Below are 20,861 nucleotides of genomic sequence, written 5' to 3'. Positions count from 1 at the left end.
CAAACAGCTGATGAGCTTTGTTTCAGAAATCCCGCACTATCTTCCTTGAATCAATTATTTTTCAGCATTTGCAGGATCACTGCAACAGCTGGGGGCTGTGAATCGGTACAAGACTCATCCATTCAGTTAGCTAATGTCAGACATGTGTGAGAGCTATTAATAGACAATTAAGTTCTATGTTATCTCTTAACTCCAGTTTCTCTATCCTTCTAGATAACATTGCTAGGGTTTTGCCAAAACTCAGCAAATTTAAGTTAAAAGGCTGAAACCAAGAAACTTTTCTGTCAGCACTGTCCACTGGCTAATATTGTCAACTTTCAACGTGAGGCTTTTTCTTTAGTACAGCCATGACTGTCCGCCAGATCTTACCCTCAGAAAGGCATGAGTGACAGAAAAGTTTTAAGTGCCAGGTCCCACCTTTTGACTTGCTCAGTCTCATCCTTCTAACTGCTCCCTGGAGACTAGGCTGCAAATCTCCAAGGTAAGTTAGTTTTTAGGCATGAAATCAGCCTGGGGCATCCCTCTGAACTTGGGATGGGGGTGGCAAGGGGCACAGAAGCTTGAGGACAACAATCAGATCTCCTGTGCAAGAGTACTAATATACCAGCTTACTTTAACTGCCCTGCTGTGCAGCAGCTGCTCCCTCTGTGGTCAGAGACAAAGCTGAAGGGGTCACAGGCAAGGGGTATTTTGAAGGGCTGGAGTGGAGGTCCCAGGGTATTCAACAGCCAATCCTTGATTTTTGGTGCTCAAGAAGCCTCTGTGACTCTTTGAGGAGAAAGGACAACTTTGTCCTCTCCCTCTCTCTTAGCCACTGGAGGCTACCCACTGATCTTTCCATCTGTATAGGCTGGGTTCAGTTCCTCCCTGCCAGCTGGGCCTGCCTGCTCCTCTAAGTGAATGAGGTTCTTGAGGTCAGGCTGTTGCTCTTCTGTCTTCCTGACTATCTCAGACCTTTCTCATTTTAGTTAGTTCATCTGCTTAAACTTGTTTCTTTAGAAGCAGCTCTTCAAATGCAGACAAAAAAAGGAACAAAACTTACTCCAACTTATAAATCAAAGAAAGGGTTTAATAGGAAACAACATTACTCCAAACTTAGGGCCTTACCCTGGACCAATCCAAAATCAACACAATTCCAATAGGTTCTTATTTATAGTGAGCCAGCTAGTCAGCTGACTATTACATCATTCTGTAATTGGTTCCACTGTTTACTGGGTCAGCTGACCCTTGCAACTTGTTACCATGGGTCATATTGTATTCAATACAAAATTGTCACCTGTTACATTCTAACAAAGCCTAGTTGCATTTCCAACTTCTCTCAGTTTAGGTCATTGTCCTGAACTGTTAACTCTCCTGCTTCTTTTTCTCTCTTTCTGTGGATGCTGCCCGTCTGTTTCGTATTTCCAGTATCGACAGTATTTTGTTTTTGATCAGGATTACTAACTTACGTGGCAGAAAATAGTCATGCCACCTGTGTATCTATGCCTGGATGTTATTCAGGTCCCATTGCAGTTGGCATGAGGTGCTTCATTATAATGCAATTCCCATGCCCTCAGCACCATTTTTCTAATTCATCCAGCTGATGTTTTAATAAGAACATAAGAACATAAGAAATAGGAGCAGGAGTAGGCCATCTAGCCCTTCGAGCCTGCCCCGCCATTCAATAAGATCATGGCTGATCTGTCGTGGCTCAGCTCCACATTCCCGCCCTCTCCCCATAACCCTTAATCCCCTTGCCTATCAAAAACCTATTAACCCGCGTCTTAAAAATATTGAGCGAGGCAGCCTCCACCACTTCAACGGGCAGAGAATTCCAGAGATTCACCACCCTTTGAGTGAAGAAGTTCCTCCTCAACTCCGTTCTAAACCGCCCCCCCTTTATCCTGAGGCTGTGCCCTCTAGTCCTACTGTCCTTTCTGGGCGGGAAGAGCCTCTCCACCTCTATCCTATCCATCCCATTCAACATCTTATACGTCTCAATGAGATCTCGCCTCATTCTTCCAAACTCTAACGAGTACAAGCCTAGTTTATTCAGCCTCTCCTCATAGTTCAACCCCCTCAACTCCGGTATCAGCCTAGTAAACCTCCTCTGCACTCCCTCCAAGGCCAAAATATCCTTGTGTAAGTGCAGCGACCAAAACTGCACACAGTACTCCAGCTGCGGCCTCACCAGTGCCCTATACAGCTGCAGCAAGACCTCCCTACTTTTATATTCAATCCCCCTCACCTTGAAGGCCAGCATCCCATTCGCCTTCCTGACCACCTGCTGCACCTGCAGGCTGGGTTTTTGCGACTCATGCACAACGACCCCGAGGTCCCTCTGCACCGTCGCATGCTGCAGTTTTTCACCACGTAAGTAATGGTCCTTCCTACCATTATTCCTACCAAAGTGGACCACCTCGCACTTGCCAACATTAAATTCCATTTGCCATTTCCTGGCCCATTCGCCCAGCCTATCTAGATCCTTCTGCAGACTCTCCACACCCTCTGCGCAATTTGCCGTTCCACCAATCTTGGTGTCATCAGCAAATTTCGACACCATACACTCGGTTCCCTCCTCCAGATCATCTATATAAATGGTAAATAGCTGAGGCCCCAGCACCGACCCCTGGGGCACCCCACTAGTCACCAACCGCCAATCCAAATAGCACCCATTGACCCCCACTCTCTGCCTTTTAAACACAAAATTTCAGTCCCAATGTCTGCGTAAGATGTTATGGTGATTGCCACTTTACGGGGTGATTGCCGCTTTAAGGGCAACAGGACTAAGAGTCACATGGCCTGTGTGGCCAATCAGGATGACAGCGAGAAATCACCCCATAATTTCTTAGGCAAAGAGTTTCATGGGCAAAGAGACATTTTGGGAACTAAGTACAACCATGAGGCTGCTTTACAGTTTTTATTAATTAATACTTTTTTGTGTTCATTAATGAAGTCTGTGAAAGTGAACCTTTACAGATGCCAATTTGAATGTCCCAGATTTTGCTGACAAAATTATGTGCAGTTGTAGACTGCTCTTTCTGTTGTGTCTGTTCAGCCAGATGCCTTACTAATTGAAGCAAAATACTGCGGATGCTGGAATCTGAAACAAAAACAGAAATGCTGAAAAATCTCAGCAGGTCTGACAGCATTTGTGAACAGAGAATAGAGGCAACGTTTCAAGCTGGATGAGTTCATCATTCAGCTCTGATGAAGGGTCATTCAGATGCAAAACGTTGGGTCTAATCTCTCCCCACAGATACTGTCAGACCTGCTGAGATATTTGTTACCTTACTGATTGTGTTGTTTTACAATTGTTCTGGAAATGCAAAGTCTTCTGCAAAAAACCTTTGAACTGAATGGTAATGAGGAAAAAGATCCAACAGCGCATGTAACAAGATGCATGCTGCTACAGCTAATTCTTTGCCAGTATAAACTAACATATGCTCTTTATACTTTTGTTCCCTGCCAGAAATAATTAAACTAGATATCCAGGCAATGGAACTAAACTGAAGGAGTATCCAGCCCAATAGTAAAATATACGAAATATGAAATGTTTGTCATTCTAATAACATTTTTAAAGCATAACTGGAATATTTCATTAAGAAAATGAAATGATACAGTCATTGATTTTATCAATGCCAATGATATTTATTTCATCTTTCAAGTTGATGGATTTGGCACAATCTAGTTGTTAATAGCATGCAAATTGAGAGTCTTGATTAAAGCAATTGCAAAATCAGTTGGAAAGTGTCTAAGAGGAGAAGTACTTAATAAAATGATCCAACTGATATCTCAGGCGTGAGTCAGAGCCAAGCTTCTGGCACTATAAGCGGCTTTTAATTGTACAGGAGGGGGGGTGGTGGTGGTGATATGGGGAAAGTGAGGAGTGAGGTCCTTGCATCAAAAATTCAGGGAGTTAGGCAGTAGATTAAAAAGCAGGACCTCAGAAGTTGTAATCTCTGATTATTCTCAGTGCACATGCTGGTGTGTATAGAAGTAGGAAGATAGGGCAGATGAATGTGTGGCTCAAGAATTGGTACAGGAGGGAATGTTTTAAATTCCTCTACCATGGGACCATTTCTGGGGAAGGTGGAACATATACAAGTGGGACAGTCTGCACCTGAACCACACTGGGGGCAACATCCTTGCAGGTAGGTTTGCTAGTGCAGTTGGGATGACTGTTGGGATGACAGCTAGAACAAAACTGCAGAGAAATTCGAAACAAAGACAAAATATTTCAGACCCTGGAAATCTGACAGAAACCAAAAAATGCTAGAAATATTCAGACAAAAAACATTGACCAGCTGAATATTTTCAGCTTTTTCAGTCTTGTGACATTTAAAATCCAGGCATTGCCGGATCATGAGTCAATGGTGTGGAGATGCCAGTGTTGGACTGGGGTAAACACAGTTAGAAGTCTCACAACACCAGGTTAAAGTCAAATGGATTTATTTGGTAGCAAACGCCACTAGATTTTGGAGTGCTCTCCTTCATCAGGTAAGTGGGCTGTTTGTGAACAGAATTCCCACTTACCTGACGGTCTAGCTGTTGATCAACTAGTCTAGCAGTGGGAGGGGACACAGAATATTAGTGAAATAGAAACACATCATGCTTTAGTAAAGGAAGCAAGTCAGAGTGAATTTTGTGTCAAACCAGATGATCTGCACAGGATCTGAATGTTCATCTGGATACCCCATCTGGGCCAGTTGCTTTCTGTGGGTTGACCTTCAAGAAAGCTGCTCTGACATCTGCAATGGTGACCCCAGATACAGGTTCATCCAGGACTTCCAGGGTGGAGGGCACGCTCTCGCTGATCTCTTGCTCAAAACGTGTGTAGAATTCTTGAGCTCATCAGGGAGGAGTGTGTTGGAATCAGCAATTCTATCTTGTGCACCACACAGAGAAACTATTTTTGAGGGAATGATTATATAGTTCAATGAGCAGCAATTCACCGCCAATCAGCAGTCACTGTACACAAATGGTCATGAAGGTCAAATAAGCTGACTGTTTTCACATGATGTTCATCTGACATTAACTCATGATAAGAAGTCTCACAACACCAGGTTAAAGTCCAACAGGTTTATTTGGTAGCAAGCGCCACTAGCTTTCAGAGCGCTACTCCTTCGTCAGGTAAATGGTAGTCCTGTTCACAAACAGTCCACTTACCTGACGAAGGAGAACACTCCAAAAGCTAGAGGCGTTTGCTACCAAATAAACCCGTTGGATTTAACCTGGTTTTGTGAGACTTCTAACTGCGTTTACCCCAGTCCAACACCGGCATCTCCACACCATTGACTCATGATCCGGCAATGCCTGGATTTTAAATGTCACAAGACTGAAAAAGCTGAAAATATTCAGCTGGTCAATGTCCTTTGTCTGAATATTTCTAGCATTTTCTGGTTTTTGTCAGATTTCCAGGGTCTGAAATATTTTGTCTTTGTTTCAAATCCCTCTGCAGTTTTGTTCCTTGCTACCGCTAAGCTACTCCAGAGCTACAACCTTCCAAAACTGGCCTTTTACATCTCCAGTACTTTTGACCCTACTACTGGCAGCCATTCCTTCAGTTGCCAAGGTTGTCAGTCTGGAATTAGAACATAGAAAAAAAACATAGAAAAACTACAGCATGAACAGGCCCTTCGGCCCACAAGTTGCACCAATCATATCGCTACCTACTAGGCTTACCTACAACCCTCAATCCTACTAAGTCCTATGTACTCATCCAGAAATCTCTTAAAAGACCCTATCGAATTTGCCTCCACCACCACCACTGGCAGCCGATTCCACTCACCCACCACCCTCTGAGTGAAAAACTTACCCCTGATATCTCCTCTGTACCTACTCCCCAGCACCTTAAACCTGTGTCCTCTTGCGGCAGCCACTTCAGCCCTGGGAAAAAGCCTCTGAGAATCCACCTGATCGATACCTCTCAACATCTTATACACCTCTATCAGGTCACCCATCATCCTTCGTCTCTCCAAGGAGAAAAGACTGAGCTCTCTCAACCTATCCTCATAAGGCATGCCACCCAATCCAGGCAACATTCTTGTAAATCTCCTGGGCACTCTTTCAATGGCTTCCACATCCTTCCTGTAATGAGGCAACCAGAACTGAGCACAGTACGCCAAGTGGGGTCTGACCAGGATCTGATACAACTGCAGCATTATCTCCCGACTCCTAAACTCAATTCCTCGATTGATGAAGGCCAGTACACCACGTACCTTCTTAACCACATCCTCTACCTGTGAGGCCAATTTAAGAGTCCTATGGACCCGGACCCCAAGATCCTTCTGATCTTCCACACTGCTAAGAATCTTACCCTTAATATTATATTCCTTCATCCCATTTGACCTGCCAAAATGAAGCAGTATACATTTGTCTGGGTTGAAGTTCATCTGCCACTTCTCCGCCCAGTCTTGCATCCTATCTATGTCCCGCTGCAACTTCTGATATCCCTCCAAACGTTAAAATAGCTAACGTTTCACATAGTTCACATAGTTAAAATAGCATTAAAATAGCCACATCTCAAACCTTCGGCCTGAGCACTCCCCTTCTCCATCACCTGTCTATCCTCCCTCTTGCACTGTCAACAATCCCTCTCTAATTGCGAGCTAACCTCCACTCTCCCAGTCACTTCATTTTGATTCCCTCCTCCCAACCATTCTAGATTAAAGTGTCCCCAGTAGCCTTAGCAAACCTTCCCGCCAGGATATTGGTCCCCCTGGGATTCAAGTGCCATCCGTCCTTCTTGTACGGGTCACAACTGCTCCTAAAGAGGTCCCAATGATCCAGGAACCTGAATCCCTGCCCCCTGCTCCAATCCCTCAACCACGCATTCATCCTCCACTTCATTCCATTCCTGCTCTCAATTCTCGTGGGCAGCAATCCTGAGATTACTACCTTTGCATTCCTCCTTCTCAACTGTCTACCTAACTCCCTATATTCTCTTTTCATGACCCCTTCTCTTTTCCTACCTATGTCAGCGGTACCAATATGTACCACGACCTCTGGCTCCTCTCCCTCCCACTTCAGGATTTCCGGGATGCAACCAGAAACATCCCGGATCCCGGCGTCAGGGAGGCAAGCTTCCATCCAAGTTTCCCGTCTGCCTCCACAAAATCGCCTGTCCAATCCCCTCACTGCAAAGGCCCTGATTAATACTGCCTTCCTCCTCCTTTCCTTACTCTTCTGAGCCACAGGACCAGACTCTGCGCCAGAGACATGGCCACTGCTGCTTCCACCAGGTGGGCTGTCCCCCCCAACAGTACTCAAACAAGAGTACTTATTGTGAAGGGGCACATCCACCGGGGTGCTCTCTAGCACCTGAGCTTTCCCCATCCTGACTGTGACCCACTTGCCTCCCGGGAGTGGGCTGCGGGGTGAGCTGGGAAGGGTTTTTTTTAGTGCGCGAGGTTTAAAAGGCAGGCCACACTAACTCCTGGCAGCGTCGGTAGTGGGCAGCGGAGTGAGCAGGGAGGAAAGTGAGAGCTGAAAGACTTTGGCTCAATGGGCTTAGGCAGAAACGGGCGAGGCAAGGTAGGTTTAAATCTTACTTTCTTTTTTTGTTCTTTGAAGAAAAGGGAAATATGAGTGTGAGGCCAGTCTATTGTTCTCAGTGTCGGATGTGGGAGGTGCTGGAGGCTCCTAGGGTCCCGGACGTCCACATCTGTGCTGGGTGCGTCGAGCTGCGGCTCCTAAGGGATCACGTTAGGAACTGGAGCTGCAGTTCGAGGACCTTCGTCTGGTCAGGGAGAATGAACAGGTGATAGATAGGAGTTACAGGCAGATGGTCACACCGGGGCCACGGGAGGCAGGCAAGTGGATCACGGTCACGAAGGGGAAAGCTCAGGTGCTAGAGAGCACAATAATTGTTGTAGAATTATTTCCCAAAATTTCTCCGTCCATCCACCCCTTGTGTTTAAGGTACTCCTTCTACCTCACTGATCAAGTTTTTGGCCATTCATGTCCTAATCTCTCAAGTAGTTTTGTGTCAGATGTTTGATAACATTCCTTTGAGGTACCTTGATGAACAACTGTACCAGACACCAATCCAAAGAAAGATGGCATACTTGAAATGGAAAGACTGGCCGAGAAACACTAGACCAGCACCTCTTCTAAAGGCAAATAAAATCCCCTTGAGGGGAAGTGGGCCAGTGGGAAGATCCCAACAATTCAAGCCCTGCCGCACTAATGTTGTGAGTTTAAAGCATTTTCAACTGTAGGGTTCACCTAGCTGCATCCCTAACAGATAAAAGCTATTAAAATCCCTCTGATCTATCAACTTTGGCCAGGATCCAGAGATTTGCATCTCATTTCCATTTAATTGGATTTTTTTTAAAAAGGGGATGTTTGTTGTTGAATTCTTTCTTTGGATGAAAACAGTCGGCTTATTTGACGTTCATGACCATTTGTGTACAGTGACTGCTGATTGGTGGTGAATTGCTAATCATTTGGATATAATCATTCTCTCACAAGTGGTTCCTGCATCTGGTGCACAGGCCAGTTTAGAAGAAGCAGGTTCTCCTAAGGTAAGAAAGTTGCATGCAATTTTTTTTTCTGTTTGCTCTTTAGTATTTTCATAAAAGTTTATAATTGGTGTACTTTAAAAAAGTTGCATGTCCTTAATAACTCTTGGTCAGTGTTGTCCTTTGAAAGAAGTTGTGTGCTCTTATAATCATTTTAGGCCAGCGTGGATTAACTTAAGTATTTTTGTAAGTCAAGTTTTACTTTTGAAATTTTATGGTGTTTCAAACATAGCTTGAGTCAGTTTTAAATTTGTTCAAATTGTCACAAATTCCAGACCAAATAGCAATGAAGGTTCCCAGATAAAATGGGGAAATGTAGGATGAAAAATATTTTAAATCGTTGAAGAAAAATTTCATAGTACTAAAAGAATTCTTTCACCAGCATTAAATATCGTTGTACATTTCCTGGCAGAAAGTGATTTTTTTAAGCAATTTAATGGCCCTTGAGTTTCATGCCACTGATATCAGTGGTCAGATTAATGAGTATTCTAAAATTTGTTCTTTTGTTTTCTTGTGAGATGTGGCAGTACTTGTGTTTCTGTAGGCATACCCGTCCAGGCAAAGGGTGACTGTTCAATCACACTCCTGGCTTGAGACCAGACTCCTAGAGGTCAGGCACTGAACAATTCATCAAGTATCTAATATCTTCCTTACTGTCATGGTAATTTAGCTATTCTAGTTCAAATGTTAGAACATAGAACATTACAGCACAGTACAGGCCCTTCGGCCCTCAATGTTGTGCCGAGATATGTCCAATCCCAAGATCAAGTTATCCCCTCCCTATAATTCTGGTGCGATCCATGTGCCTATCCAATAACTGCTTGAAAGTTCCTAAAGTGTCCAACTCCACTATCACAGAAGGCAGTCTATTCCACACCCCAACCACTCTCTGAGTAAAGAATCTACCTTGGACGTCCCTCCTATATCTCCCATCATGAACCTTATAGTTATGCCCCCTAGTTACAGCTACATCCACCCAAGGAAATAGTTTCTGCACGTCCACTCTATCAATCCCTCTCATCATCTTATAAACCTCTATTAAGTCATCTCTCATCCTCCTCCGCTCCAAAGAGAAAAGCCCCAGCTCCCTCAACCTTTCCCCATAAGATGTACCCTCTAAACCAGACAGTATCCTGGTAAATCTCCTCTGCACTCTCTCCAATGCTTCCACATCCTTCTTATAATGACGTGACCAGAACTGAACACAATACTCCAAATGTGGTCTCACCAACGTTTGGTATAGTTGCAGCATAACCCCATGGCTCTTAAACGCAAACCCCCTGTTAATAAACGCTAACATACTATAAGCCTTCTTCATGGCTCTATTCACTTGAGTGGCAACCTTCAGAGATCTGTGGATATGAACCCCAAGATCTCTCTGTTCCTCCACGTTCCTTAGAATCCTGCCGTTGACCCTGTAATCTGCATTCAAGTTTGTGCTACCAAAATGAATCACCTCACGCTTATCAGGGTTAAACTCCATCTGCCACTTTTCGGCCCAGTTCAGTATCCTATCAATGTCTCTTTGCAGCCTGCAAAAGCCCTCCACCTCATCCACTACTCCACCAATCTTGGTGTCGTCAGCAAATTTACTAACCCATCCTTCAGCCCCCTCTTCCAAGTCATTGATAAAAATCACAAAAAGCAGAGGACCCAGCATGGGCCCCTGTGGCACACTGCTGGTAACTGGCCTCTAGTCTGAAAATTTTCCCTCCACCACCACCCTCTCTCTTCTGTGATACAGCCAGTTGATTAATGCTATATCCAAGTTGTTATATGGGTGGGTGAGGGCGTAGTAATGGTGAGGGGAGATGGTGACATTCAAACAAAATGCTGGAAATAAATAATCAGTGAGAATGGAGACAGAGAAAAATAGTCAACATTCAGGTTGATGCACATTTCATTTGAAGCAGGGGAAATTAGAAATGTAGTAATATTTAAGCTGCTGAATTTCTGGTATTATTGGGGGTCTTTGAAACTGCTGGAGGCCAGCTGGCTGTTGGTAAATCTTACCTGTAATGGACATTCTATCTTACTGACAGTGTACAGAATAAGGCTTTACATAGAACGGTCACTCAGCATCACTGGTGTGAATGACAAAATTATATACATCTGCTGTTTGAAACACATGGAGAAATGAGGTTGTAACATGCAAAGAATTCTAAGGCTCTTGTAGTTGCCATTTAAAAAGTTGTCCTAGGAATGCAGATTTTTGTTGTGATATAGATCACAGGTGTTGGTTGAGATTAGCGAATGTACTGATTTGTTTGCTTTTTCATGCCAGGATTCACATCATAATGTCTAATTATGAGCTATATCAGTACAAAGGCTGTAACTTCATCTCCAATATCTACACCATAGAACATCTGGAAAAAGTGCAATCTTTTGAAATAAGGCACAGTGATGTGGTTGCAGTCACATATCCAAAATCTGGTAAGCAAAGTATTGTTTTCCCTTGGTATTTCACAGTATAGTGATTGTAATTACATTTGTTTGCACATTCCCTTTCACCAGTGATCACTGCATGACTTGCGCTAATCAAGAGAATTTGGCCTGACCTAATTTCTTTCCATGGCTGTTCCAATAATTAATCTGAAACCAAGCTCCAAGCAAATAGCTGAATATAATCTAGACTTTTATGTCCAGAATTAAAATACCAATGGCAAGGTATATGAAACCTTGGACAGCAAGACTGCCTAAGTTGCCATACTAACAGTAGCTATGTGGTTGAGCTGGAGTGCACAACACACTCATTGACATAATGGGGGAGGAATTTTTCAATTTATTTCTGATACAGACACATATCTGAGATAAACATTGGTGGAGACTGTGTGATGGGTGATAATGATGGAGCTCCTGCAGATCCTGGCCCATTGCATCAATAGCAACAATATACTTTCATCTGTATCTTTACAGGTGGTAGGTAGACTGTTGACTGGACAGCCGAAATATGCTAACCATGGAACAGAAAGCAGCCCTGGTGGTGGTAGAGAGAGGGGGGGCTATGTGGGTGAACAGCAGATCAGAAAAGTTGTTGTTGTCATCACAAGGATTTGATAATAGCTTTACTGGTTTGTAAGGCATGTGTAATTGGAGAGAAACTTGGGAAGGGGAGTGTGGTAGATGTAGTTGTTGTGATCTGTCAATACTAATGTCACAAGAAATTGGGAACTAGACCGAATCTTATAAATGGAAATTTTGAAATTTGAACCAAGGGATAGCAGATCAAGAATGTGAATGCATGGTTGAAAGACTAACTTGAGAAGGGTTACCATTCAGTGGGACACTGACTGCGGTACTCGGACAGGAGGTATAAATAGAAATTAAACTGGTGAATCTAAAGGACTGGATTTTACTGTCCCTCTAGGAATATAGTGGAAGGCAGCAGATGAGCCATTATATGCCAAGGAGGGAGGTGGACTGGGGGAGAGATGGCATAATGGAAAGATGGAGGATGGGACTCCTGCACAGAGACTAATTAGGACCTCCTCACACCACCAACTAAACAAGTGAGCCTAAAGTGCAGCCAGGAATTCCTCAAACAGCTGAAACAGAGTTGTCCGTAGCTTTCAGGCACAATATCAGTGCCCTGATAGCCCACCCAAAATATCTGAAGCTAGAAAGTGAAATGAGTAAGCTCAGACAAGGTGAAGGAACAGGAGTAATATACTACGTTTCTGCAAGGGAATGATGATGCCAATTCAATAAATGCAGATTCCGCTGCCTAACAATGATATTACTGAAACTTAATTTAATTCCATATAATCAGAAATCACTAGGAATGTAACATTCAGGTCAGTTGGTGATCTGATCTGCCATCATGGCCAATAAATACTGGCCTTGCAAGTGTCGACCACATTCCATAAGAAGTTAATCATGCAGACCTGCCAATTTACTTGGTTACCTCTGGCTGTTGCAACATTCACATGTTCATTGGTTTCAAACAAGAAATCAGAATTCTACAAGGTCCCTTTTCTTCTGCACTGGCTCTGATCTGTATCATTTCTAATTATGGTTCTACCAGCCATAGCGAATACTCTCCAACTGTTCTGCCAACCGTTGCATAGAAACAGGACTGGTTCAGATGGTCGGTAGCCTGCACTATCAATCAGGGTTAAATCATGAATGATCATTTACCTCAATGCCACTTTTCACTCTCTTTTATGCACCATTTCCATATCCTTTGATATCATTAAGCTAGGTGGCAGTGTGTGCTATGAGGAGGATGCTAAGAGGTTGCAGAATGACTTGGATGAGCTGGCTGAGTGGGCAAATGCAATTTAATGTGGATAAATGTGAGGTCATCCACTTTGGTGGCAAAAGCAGGAAGGAAGATAATTATCTGAATGGTGGCAGTTTAGGAAAAGGGGAAGTGGAACATGACCTGGGTGTCATGGTGGAACAGTCACTAAAGGTGGCATGCAGGTACAGCAGGCAGTGAGGAAAGCCAATTGCACACTGGCTTTCATAGCAAGAGGATTTGAATAGAGGAATAAGGATATCTTGCTGCAGTTATAAAGGGTCTTAGTGAGGCTACACCTTGAGTAATGGGTTTGAGGAAGAACATTCTTGCTATTGAGAGAGTCCAGGGAAGATTCACCAGACTGATTCGTGGAATAGCAGGACTGGCCTAAGTAGAGATACTGGGTTGATTGGGCTTGTATTCACTGGAATTTAGAAGAAAGAGAGGGGATCTCATAGAAACATGAAATCCTGATGGGACTGGACAGGATCGATGTGGGAAGAATATTCCCAATGTCGGGGAAATGCAGGACCACAGATCACAGCCTAAGAATAAGAGATAAGCTAATCATGACTGAGGAAGAACTTCTTCACTCAGAGTTGTGAACCTGTGGAATTCTCTACCACAGGGTTGTTGGGGCTAGTTGGTTAGATATGTTAATATCTACATATTTACCCGCTAATCCCTCTAACCTATGCATCTCAGAACACTAAGGGGCAACTTTAGCATGGCCAATGAACCTAACCCACACATCTTTGGACTGTGGGAGGAAACTGGAGCACCCGGAGGAAACCCATGCAGACACGAGGAGAACGTGCAAACTCCACATAGACAGTGAGCCAAGCCAGGAATCAAACCCAGGTCCCTGGAGCTGTGAAGCAGCAGTGCTACAGTGCCACCCATATTCAAGAGGGAGTTGGCCGTGGCCCTTGTGGCTAAAGGGATCAAGGGGTATGGATATTGAATGTATGATCAACCATGATGATTTTGAATACTGTTTCAGGCTCAAATAGCTATTCCTGCATCTATTTTCTATGTTTCTATTAAACTCAAAAATCTAATGATTCTTGAACATGCTCAATGAGCTTCTACAGTTCTCTGGCATGGAGAATTCAAAAGATTCACCACCCACGAAGAAATTCCTCTGTTGATTTTAAACAGCCTACTTCTTATCCTGAGATTATGTATCCTTGTTTAGATTCACTCTGCGGGGGAAAAATCTTCTTTATATCCATCTGTCATACCCTGCAAAAACTTTAAATGAGATCCTCTCCCTATTCTAGGGAATACATACCCAATTGTCCCAATCTCTTCATATGTGACAATCCCATGATCCTAGGGATTAATATCGTTAACCTTTGTTGCACTCTCTCCATAACAAATATACTCTTCCTTCAGTACAATGACCAAAGCTTTGCACAATCCATTTTTTAAAGTTTATTAGTTTCACAAGCAGGCTTACATTAACACTGCAATGAAGCTACTGTGAATATACCCCAGTCCCATCACACCGCTGCTGTTCGGGTACACTTGAGGAAGAATTTAGCACGGCCAATGCACCTAACCAGCACGTCTTTTGGACTGAGAGGAAACTCTTGCAGACAGGGAGAATGCAGACTCCACGCAGAGTTACCCAACCAGGAATCTAACCTGCGTCCGTGGCACTGTGGGACAGCAGTGCTAACCACTGTGCCATCATGCTGCTCACCTCCAGGTGAGGTCTCACCAGGGTTTTGTATAATTGCAGTAAGACGTTTTTACTCCTATACTCAAATCCTCTAGCAATGAAAGCCAAAATGCTATTTGTCTTCCTGATTGCTAGTTTTTAGTGACTCATGAACAAGGACACAAAGGACCCTTTGGACACCTGCACTTCCCAATCTCTCACCATTTAAGAATTTTTCTGCCAAGTGAATAAATTCACACTCACTCATGTTGTTATATTCTAGCCCACTCACTTAGGCTGTCTAAATTCTCTTTGAAGCCTTCCTGTGTTCTCCTCAACCAGCATTCCTCATTGGTCCCTACCTCCAATCGAGTGTAGACCTAGCAGTACCCCACTAATAACAACCTGCCATCCTGAGTGATCCATTTATTCCTGCAGTGAGAATTAGTTAATAGACACAACACAACCAATACTGGGATTTAATAGAATTTTTTTGGAAAGATGACCACCAATGCATCCATTACCTGTCTAGCCACCTTCCTTGACACTTTGAGATGAAGCTCATCCAATCCAGGGGTTGATCGACATTCAGTCTAATTATCTTTCAAATACTATCTCTTTTACACAAACCGTTTCACATATCCCTTGTATTTCCAGAAAATTTTTTATATTTTCCACAAAGCCAATCATAATTTCTCCACTATTAAACTCTCCTGTCCATGCCTGCAATGGGCCCACATTTTGTCCCAAATAATCTCTGCCTTTTCACATACCGAGAGAAGCTTTTACAGTCTGCCTTTCTGTCCATTGCTAGTTTGCATTCATATTTGATTTTCCTTGCCCAGTTCTTGATTCTCCTTTGTAGTTTTCTGGATTGCTTCAAATCTTTGGACTTGCCATTCCTTTTGATTTAATGCAACCTTTATAATTTATCTTGCTTTTCCTTTGGGTGTTTGTGCCTTGGAGAGCTGTATATCTGTACGATTTCTTTAAATGCTAGCAATTGCCAGCCTACCATCAAATATTTTAGTGTAGTTTCCTGATCCACCACAGACAACTTGTCCCTCATACCTTCTTAATTTCCTTTCAGAATGAACTATCATATTATGGTCACTGTTTCCCAAAGGCTCCTTTTACAACAGGGTTATTAACTAGTCCTTCCTTGTTATGTAAGGCTAAATCTAAAATGACCCCATTGCTCGTTGCTGTGACGTGTTGCTCCAGAGAAACCATCTCGTACACAGTCCAGAAGTTCATTCTTCACAACATCGGTGCTGACTTGGTTAACGAAAACTATGTAAATTGAAGTCTCCATTTTTTTAGATGTCAGTAAACTTTTTGAGGGTTGAAGTCAAATAATGGTTTGGCCATTTTGTTATGTAACATGTTGAAGATTGTAATTTAAGATTTATTCTACAACAATTTCTTTACAATCCATTTCTATCTTGTGTTAGGAACGGTGTGGATGCAACAAATTTTGAGTTTAATTTTTTGTGATGGTGACCCAGCTGCTATACAAAGCAAATCACCAATAGAGCGTGTTCCTTGGATTGAGATCCCATTCCTCAATTTTCTGTCAAACCCAACACCTCGTTTGGCTGTCACACATTTGCCGTATCATTTAATTCCTGAGGATTTGAAAAAGAAAAATGGCAAAGTGAGTACATCTCTTATTGCTTTATTTTTGTTATTCTCCTGTTTTTGTTTTAATCGCATGTTTTTCCCTCTTAGCTCTGTTCTTCCACCATATTCCTGCTTAAAATAATTCTTTCATGGGATGCGGGCATCACTGGTGAGGCCAGCATTTGTTGCCCATCCCCAGTTGTCCTTGAACTGAGTTGCTTGTGAGGGCAACGAAGAGTCAACCACATTACTGTGGGTCTGGAGTCACATATAGGTCAGACCAGGTAACAATGGTGGATTGCCTTCCCTAAAAGACATCAGTGAACCAGATGGGGTCTACAACAATGGATTATAGTTTCTTAATTACTGAGATGAGCTTGTCTTCCAGATGTATGAATTGAATTTAAATTCCATCTTGGTGGGATTTGAACCCATGTTTCTTGAGCATTAGACTGGGTTACTGACCCAGTGACATTACCAGTACACCACAAACAGTGAGTTGGGTGATTAGTAACACATTTGAGGTTACAGAGAGAGACTCCTAGGATACATCTGAGATAATGAAGATGGAAATCCTTCAGCCTTTTTGCCTGCCTAACATGTGTTGCTCATGCCTCACTGCTTTGGAGGAGTGTACTGAGGATACTGACTTAACAGATACATAGTTTCATGTTCTCCAGCCAAGTTGTTGATGATCCACACTCTACTAACTGACATAACAGCTACAACATTTGCAATGCTAGTGTCGATTTCAACATCAAGTGACTGATTGGGGACCCCAAGCTGTTATGTTGTCAATGCTTATGGCAATATTCGATGACACTTATCATCTTGCTGCTGATGGTCAAAGTAAACTCTTTATTGGCATGCGAGTCTGACTTTTTGCTGCTGAATGTGTTCCTCAGTATGAAACATCAGTACAGCTACTCTGTGCACCTTTGCCTTGGATCTTAGGAGGTTGAGACTGAATAGCTTTTTTATTGTTCTGTAATTAAGTTGCACCCCCTACCCCCACTCAGTAGATGACCTATGGACATATGACCTATGGACATATGACAGCAGCCAAATATGCTCAAGTGTTTTGGTGCCAGAACACCCTGTTGAACCCTTTGTGGATTTCAAAGGATTCTGAAGTTACCCTTTCATCCTGAATGAATAACAAAAAATCAAGGAGAGATCTGTTATAGCCAGTACTGTGCTAGTGCTCTGGATTGAGAGTCTTATCTGGTGATGATTTGATCCAGCTGCTACCAATGTCCTGATTTTGAATGTCTCCAGGACTCCTTGTGGCATGGTTTATCTTAAATTTGCTTAGTTAATAAAAAGCTAAAATAGTTTATATTCCAGGCAGGAGGGCAATACCTCATTGTCCACACCCTCTCTTGCACTGAAATCTCCTGAGTTGATCTGATGTGGGAATTCTGCTGATATCAGTGTACAGCTCCTCAGAACTGATCTTCCAATTGTGGAGCACAGTGTTGGAGTATAAATATTCAGGAGGTTAACTGGTCCTGTCCGAGTTGCAACAGATAGCAAGGACCATTTTTAAAGGGGTTCTCTCCCTGATTGTGGTAAAACCTTAACTTTGCGAAAATGTTTCTTTTGAACTCTTCTGCTAGCTGAATGTTAATGTCTGCTTTCAATGATCTTCTCTCAGTGAGCATGGTCACTTCACAGAACTGTTATGATGCAGAAGGAAGCCATTTGACATGTTTGCACCAGCTGGCTGACGTGAACAATTCACCTAGCACTCCGCATAACTGTTTTCATTCTTGGATAATATTCTAAATCCATTCTGAATGCTTCAGTTGAACCAGTTTCCATCACGTCATCAGTGATTGTTACAAATCTTAACCACTTGCTGCATGCAAGTATTTTAATTGTGTCGTTGGAACTGATGAGGTCACCAGTGAGCTACAGTCAATTCCAAGTAGGATAAAAGCAAAATACTGTGGATGCTGGAATCTGAAACAAAATGCTGGAAAATCTCAGCAGGTCTGACAGCAATTGTGGGGAGAGAACAGAGCCAACTATTCTAAGAACGTAAGAAATAGGAGCAGGAGTAGGCCATCTAGCCCTTCGAGCCTGCCCCACCATTCAATAAGATCATGGCTGATTTGTCGTGCCTCAGCTCCACATTCCCGCCCTCTCCCCATAACCCTTAATCCCCTTGCCTATCAAAAACCTATCAACCCACATCTTAAAAATATTTAGCGAGGCAGCCTCCACCACTTCAACGGGCAGAGAATTCCAGAGATTCACCACCCTTTGAGTGAAGAAGTTCCTCCTCAACTCCGTTCTAAACCGCCCCCCCTTTATCTTGAGGCTGTGCCCTCTAGTCCTATTGTCCTTTCTGAGCGGGAAGAGTCTCTCCACCTCTATCCTATCCATCCCATTCATCATCTTATATATCTCAATGAGATCTCCCCTCATTCTTCTAAACTCTAACGAGTACAAGCCTTTATTCAGCCTTTCCTCACAGTTCAATCCCCTCAACTCCGGTATCAGCCTAGTAAACCTCCTCTGCACTCCCTCCAAGGCCAAAATATCCTTGCGTAAGTGCAGCGACCAAAACTGCACACAGTACTCCAGCTGCGGCCTTACCAGTGCCCTATACAGCTGCAGCAAGACCTCCCTACTTTTATATTCAATCCCCCTCGCTATGAAGGCCAGCATCCCATTTGCCTTCCTGACCACCTGCTGCACCTGAAGGCTGGGTTTTTGCGACTCATGCACAAGGACCCCGAGGTCCCTCTGCACCGTCGCATGCTGCAGTTTTTCGCCATGTAAGTAATAGTCCTTCCTACCATTATTCCTACCAAAGTGGACAACCTCACATTTGCCAACATTAAATTCCATTTGCCAGTTCCTGGCCCATTCGCCCAGCCTATCTAGATCCTTCTGCAGACTCTCCACATCCTCCGCACAATTTGCCGTTCCACCAATCTTGGTGTCATCAGCAAATTTCAACACCATACACTCGGTTCCCTCCTCCAGATCACCTATATAAATGGTAAATAGCTGAGGCCCCAGCACCGACCCCCGGGGCACTCCACTAGTCACCATCCGCCAATCCGAATAGCACCCATTGACCCCCACTCTCTGCCTCCTATTTGACAACCAATCCTCTATCCACGCTAACACCCTACCCCCAACTCCATGCCCCCTGACCTTCTGTAATAACCTCTTGTGAGGCACCTTATCAAATGCCTTCTGAAAATCAAGAAACACCACATCTTCGCCTGATTGGGAGAATCTTTGAGACAACACAGTGGTCAGCACAGCTGCCTCACAGCACCAGGGCCCAGGTTCAATTCCTGGCTTGGGTCACTGTTTGAGTGGAGTTTGCACGTTCTCCCTGTGTCTGTGTGGGTTTCCTCTGGGTGAGCCAGTTTCCTCCCACAGTCTGAAAGATGTGCTGGTTAGGTGCATTGGCCATGCTAAATTCTCCCTCGGTGTATCAGTGCTGTACTGTGGCGACTAGGGGAATGTCACAGTAACTTTGTTGCAGTGTTAATGTAAGCTTTACTTGTGACTAATAAACTTTCAGTTTTCTCTGAGACATCTTTGCTATCAATAGCAATAGGATGACAATCTGTTTCACGCCTCTCCCTATTTCTGTTTTCATTGAAATCCAAGGAAATCAAATTGAGAGATGTATAGTTAACTTGCTCTGTGTTCCATGAAAGTCTAGGTCAGCCCAAAGCTGACTGGCTGAAGATGATTGTGCTGGGCTCCGACATCATTCAGGATGGGGATATTTGTTCAGCACCATTCACTTCTGGATGTGGCATGACTGTGTAGTTTGGATCAGATCTATTGATTGTGAGATTGCTTAGTGCTGTCTTTTGAATGCTCTTTTGACATGCAAGTGATTTTTTTCATAAGATGTGGGCTTTGCTGGCTGGGCCAGCATTTATTGCCTGTCCCAAGTTGCCATTGACTTGACTAGCTTGCTAGGCCATTTCAGAGGGTGTTTAAGGATCAGTCACATCTAGGCCAGACTAGGTAAAATGGTGGCAGATTTCTCTCCCTAAAGTTCATTAGTGAACCGATGGATTCTTATGATAAATCAACAATTTGTTACATGGTCATTGAGACTTTTAATTCCAGATTTCGTTTTATATTGGATTAAAATTTCACCATCTTCTAGGGTGGGATTCTCCAGAACATTATGTTGGATCTCTAGATTATTAGTCCAGTGAAAATACCATTACGCTACTGCCTCTTCATAATGATCCATCTCGGTCTCTTCCTGATGTCCCCAGCATCACAGCTGCCGATATTCAGCCAATCCCCATTATATTAAAAGATATAAACCTTGACATATCCTGTCAGCTGATGACTTGTGCTTCAGAATTAGCTGTGTGCTGAACATACAGAGAATTCGGCCTGCAACGTACAATCAGGTCCTGATGTTACAATTGTAGTTGAACGTGATGCCTGCAGCCCCTTGACACCCAAGTTTTGATCTATGCTAGATCCCTGCTGAATGTCTTAGCACAATGACAGTGTTAGAGACATTCTCAGTGTGAAAACCAGACTTTGTTGTCACAAGGTGTGGTTTACCTAGTAGCATGGATCAATGTATCTTTGAAGGCAGATTGGAGAGCTTAAGGATCTTTAAGTTTTCTCCCTTCTTTGAGAAGATAAAGGCCTTTCATGTCATCCAGCAATCTTGAACTTTAAACAACCTCATGAAGTAGCTCTGCCTCTTTTCAGTGGTGAGTTTTAATTAGGCTGAGGACATCTGGAGATATCAAATTCAAATCCCTAATCAAATCTTTGAGAGACCTCAGTGAGCCTCCTCAGTTGAGCAGGTTAC

General features: G+C 43.4%; 1 protein-coding gene across 2 annotated transcripts in view; it reads left to right on the top strand.

The window, feature by feature from the left end:
- The window catches only part of LOC145345053 (amine sulfotransferase-like), a 38,428-nt gene that overhangs the window by 9,943 nt on the left and 7,624 nt on the right, over positions 1–20,861 (top strand). Inside the window, exons 2-4 of one of the 2 annotated variants that reach the window (XM_080192593.1) lie at positions 8,398–9,114; positions 10,789–10,937; positions 15,868–16,070. In XM_080192593.1, the coding sequence (XP_080048719.1) occupies positions 10,802–10,937; positions 15,868–16,070 (339 nt within the window). In that variant the 5' untranslated portion in view covers positions 8,398–9,114; positions 10,789–10,801. The remainder of the gene's footprint in view (positions 1–8,397; positions 9,115–10,788; positions 10,938–15,867; positions 16,071–20,861) is intronic. The other variant, XM_080192592.1, reaches the window with a different exon arrangement.

The sequence above is a fragment of the Carcharhinus amblyrhynchos genome, chromosome 7 (assembly GCF_965287045.1).
Source record: "Carcharhinus amblyrhynchos chromosome 7, sCarAmb.v2.hapA, whole genome shotgun sequence".
NCBI classification, from domain to species: Eukaryota; Metazoa; Chordata; class Chondrichthyes; order Carcharhiniformes; family Carcharhinidae; genus Carcharhinus; species Carcharhinus amblyrhynchos.
This window is presented reverse-complemented; position numbering and strand designations above follow the sequence as displayed.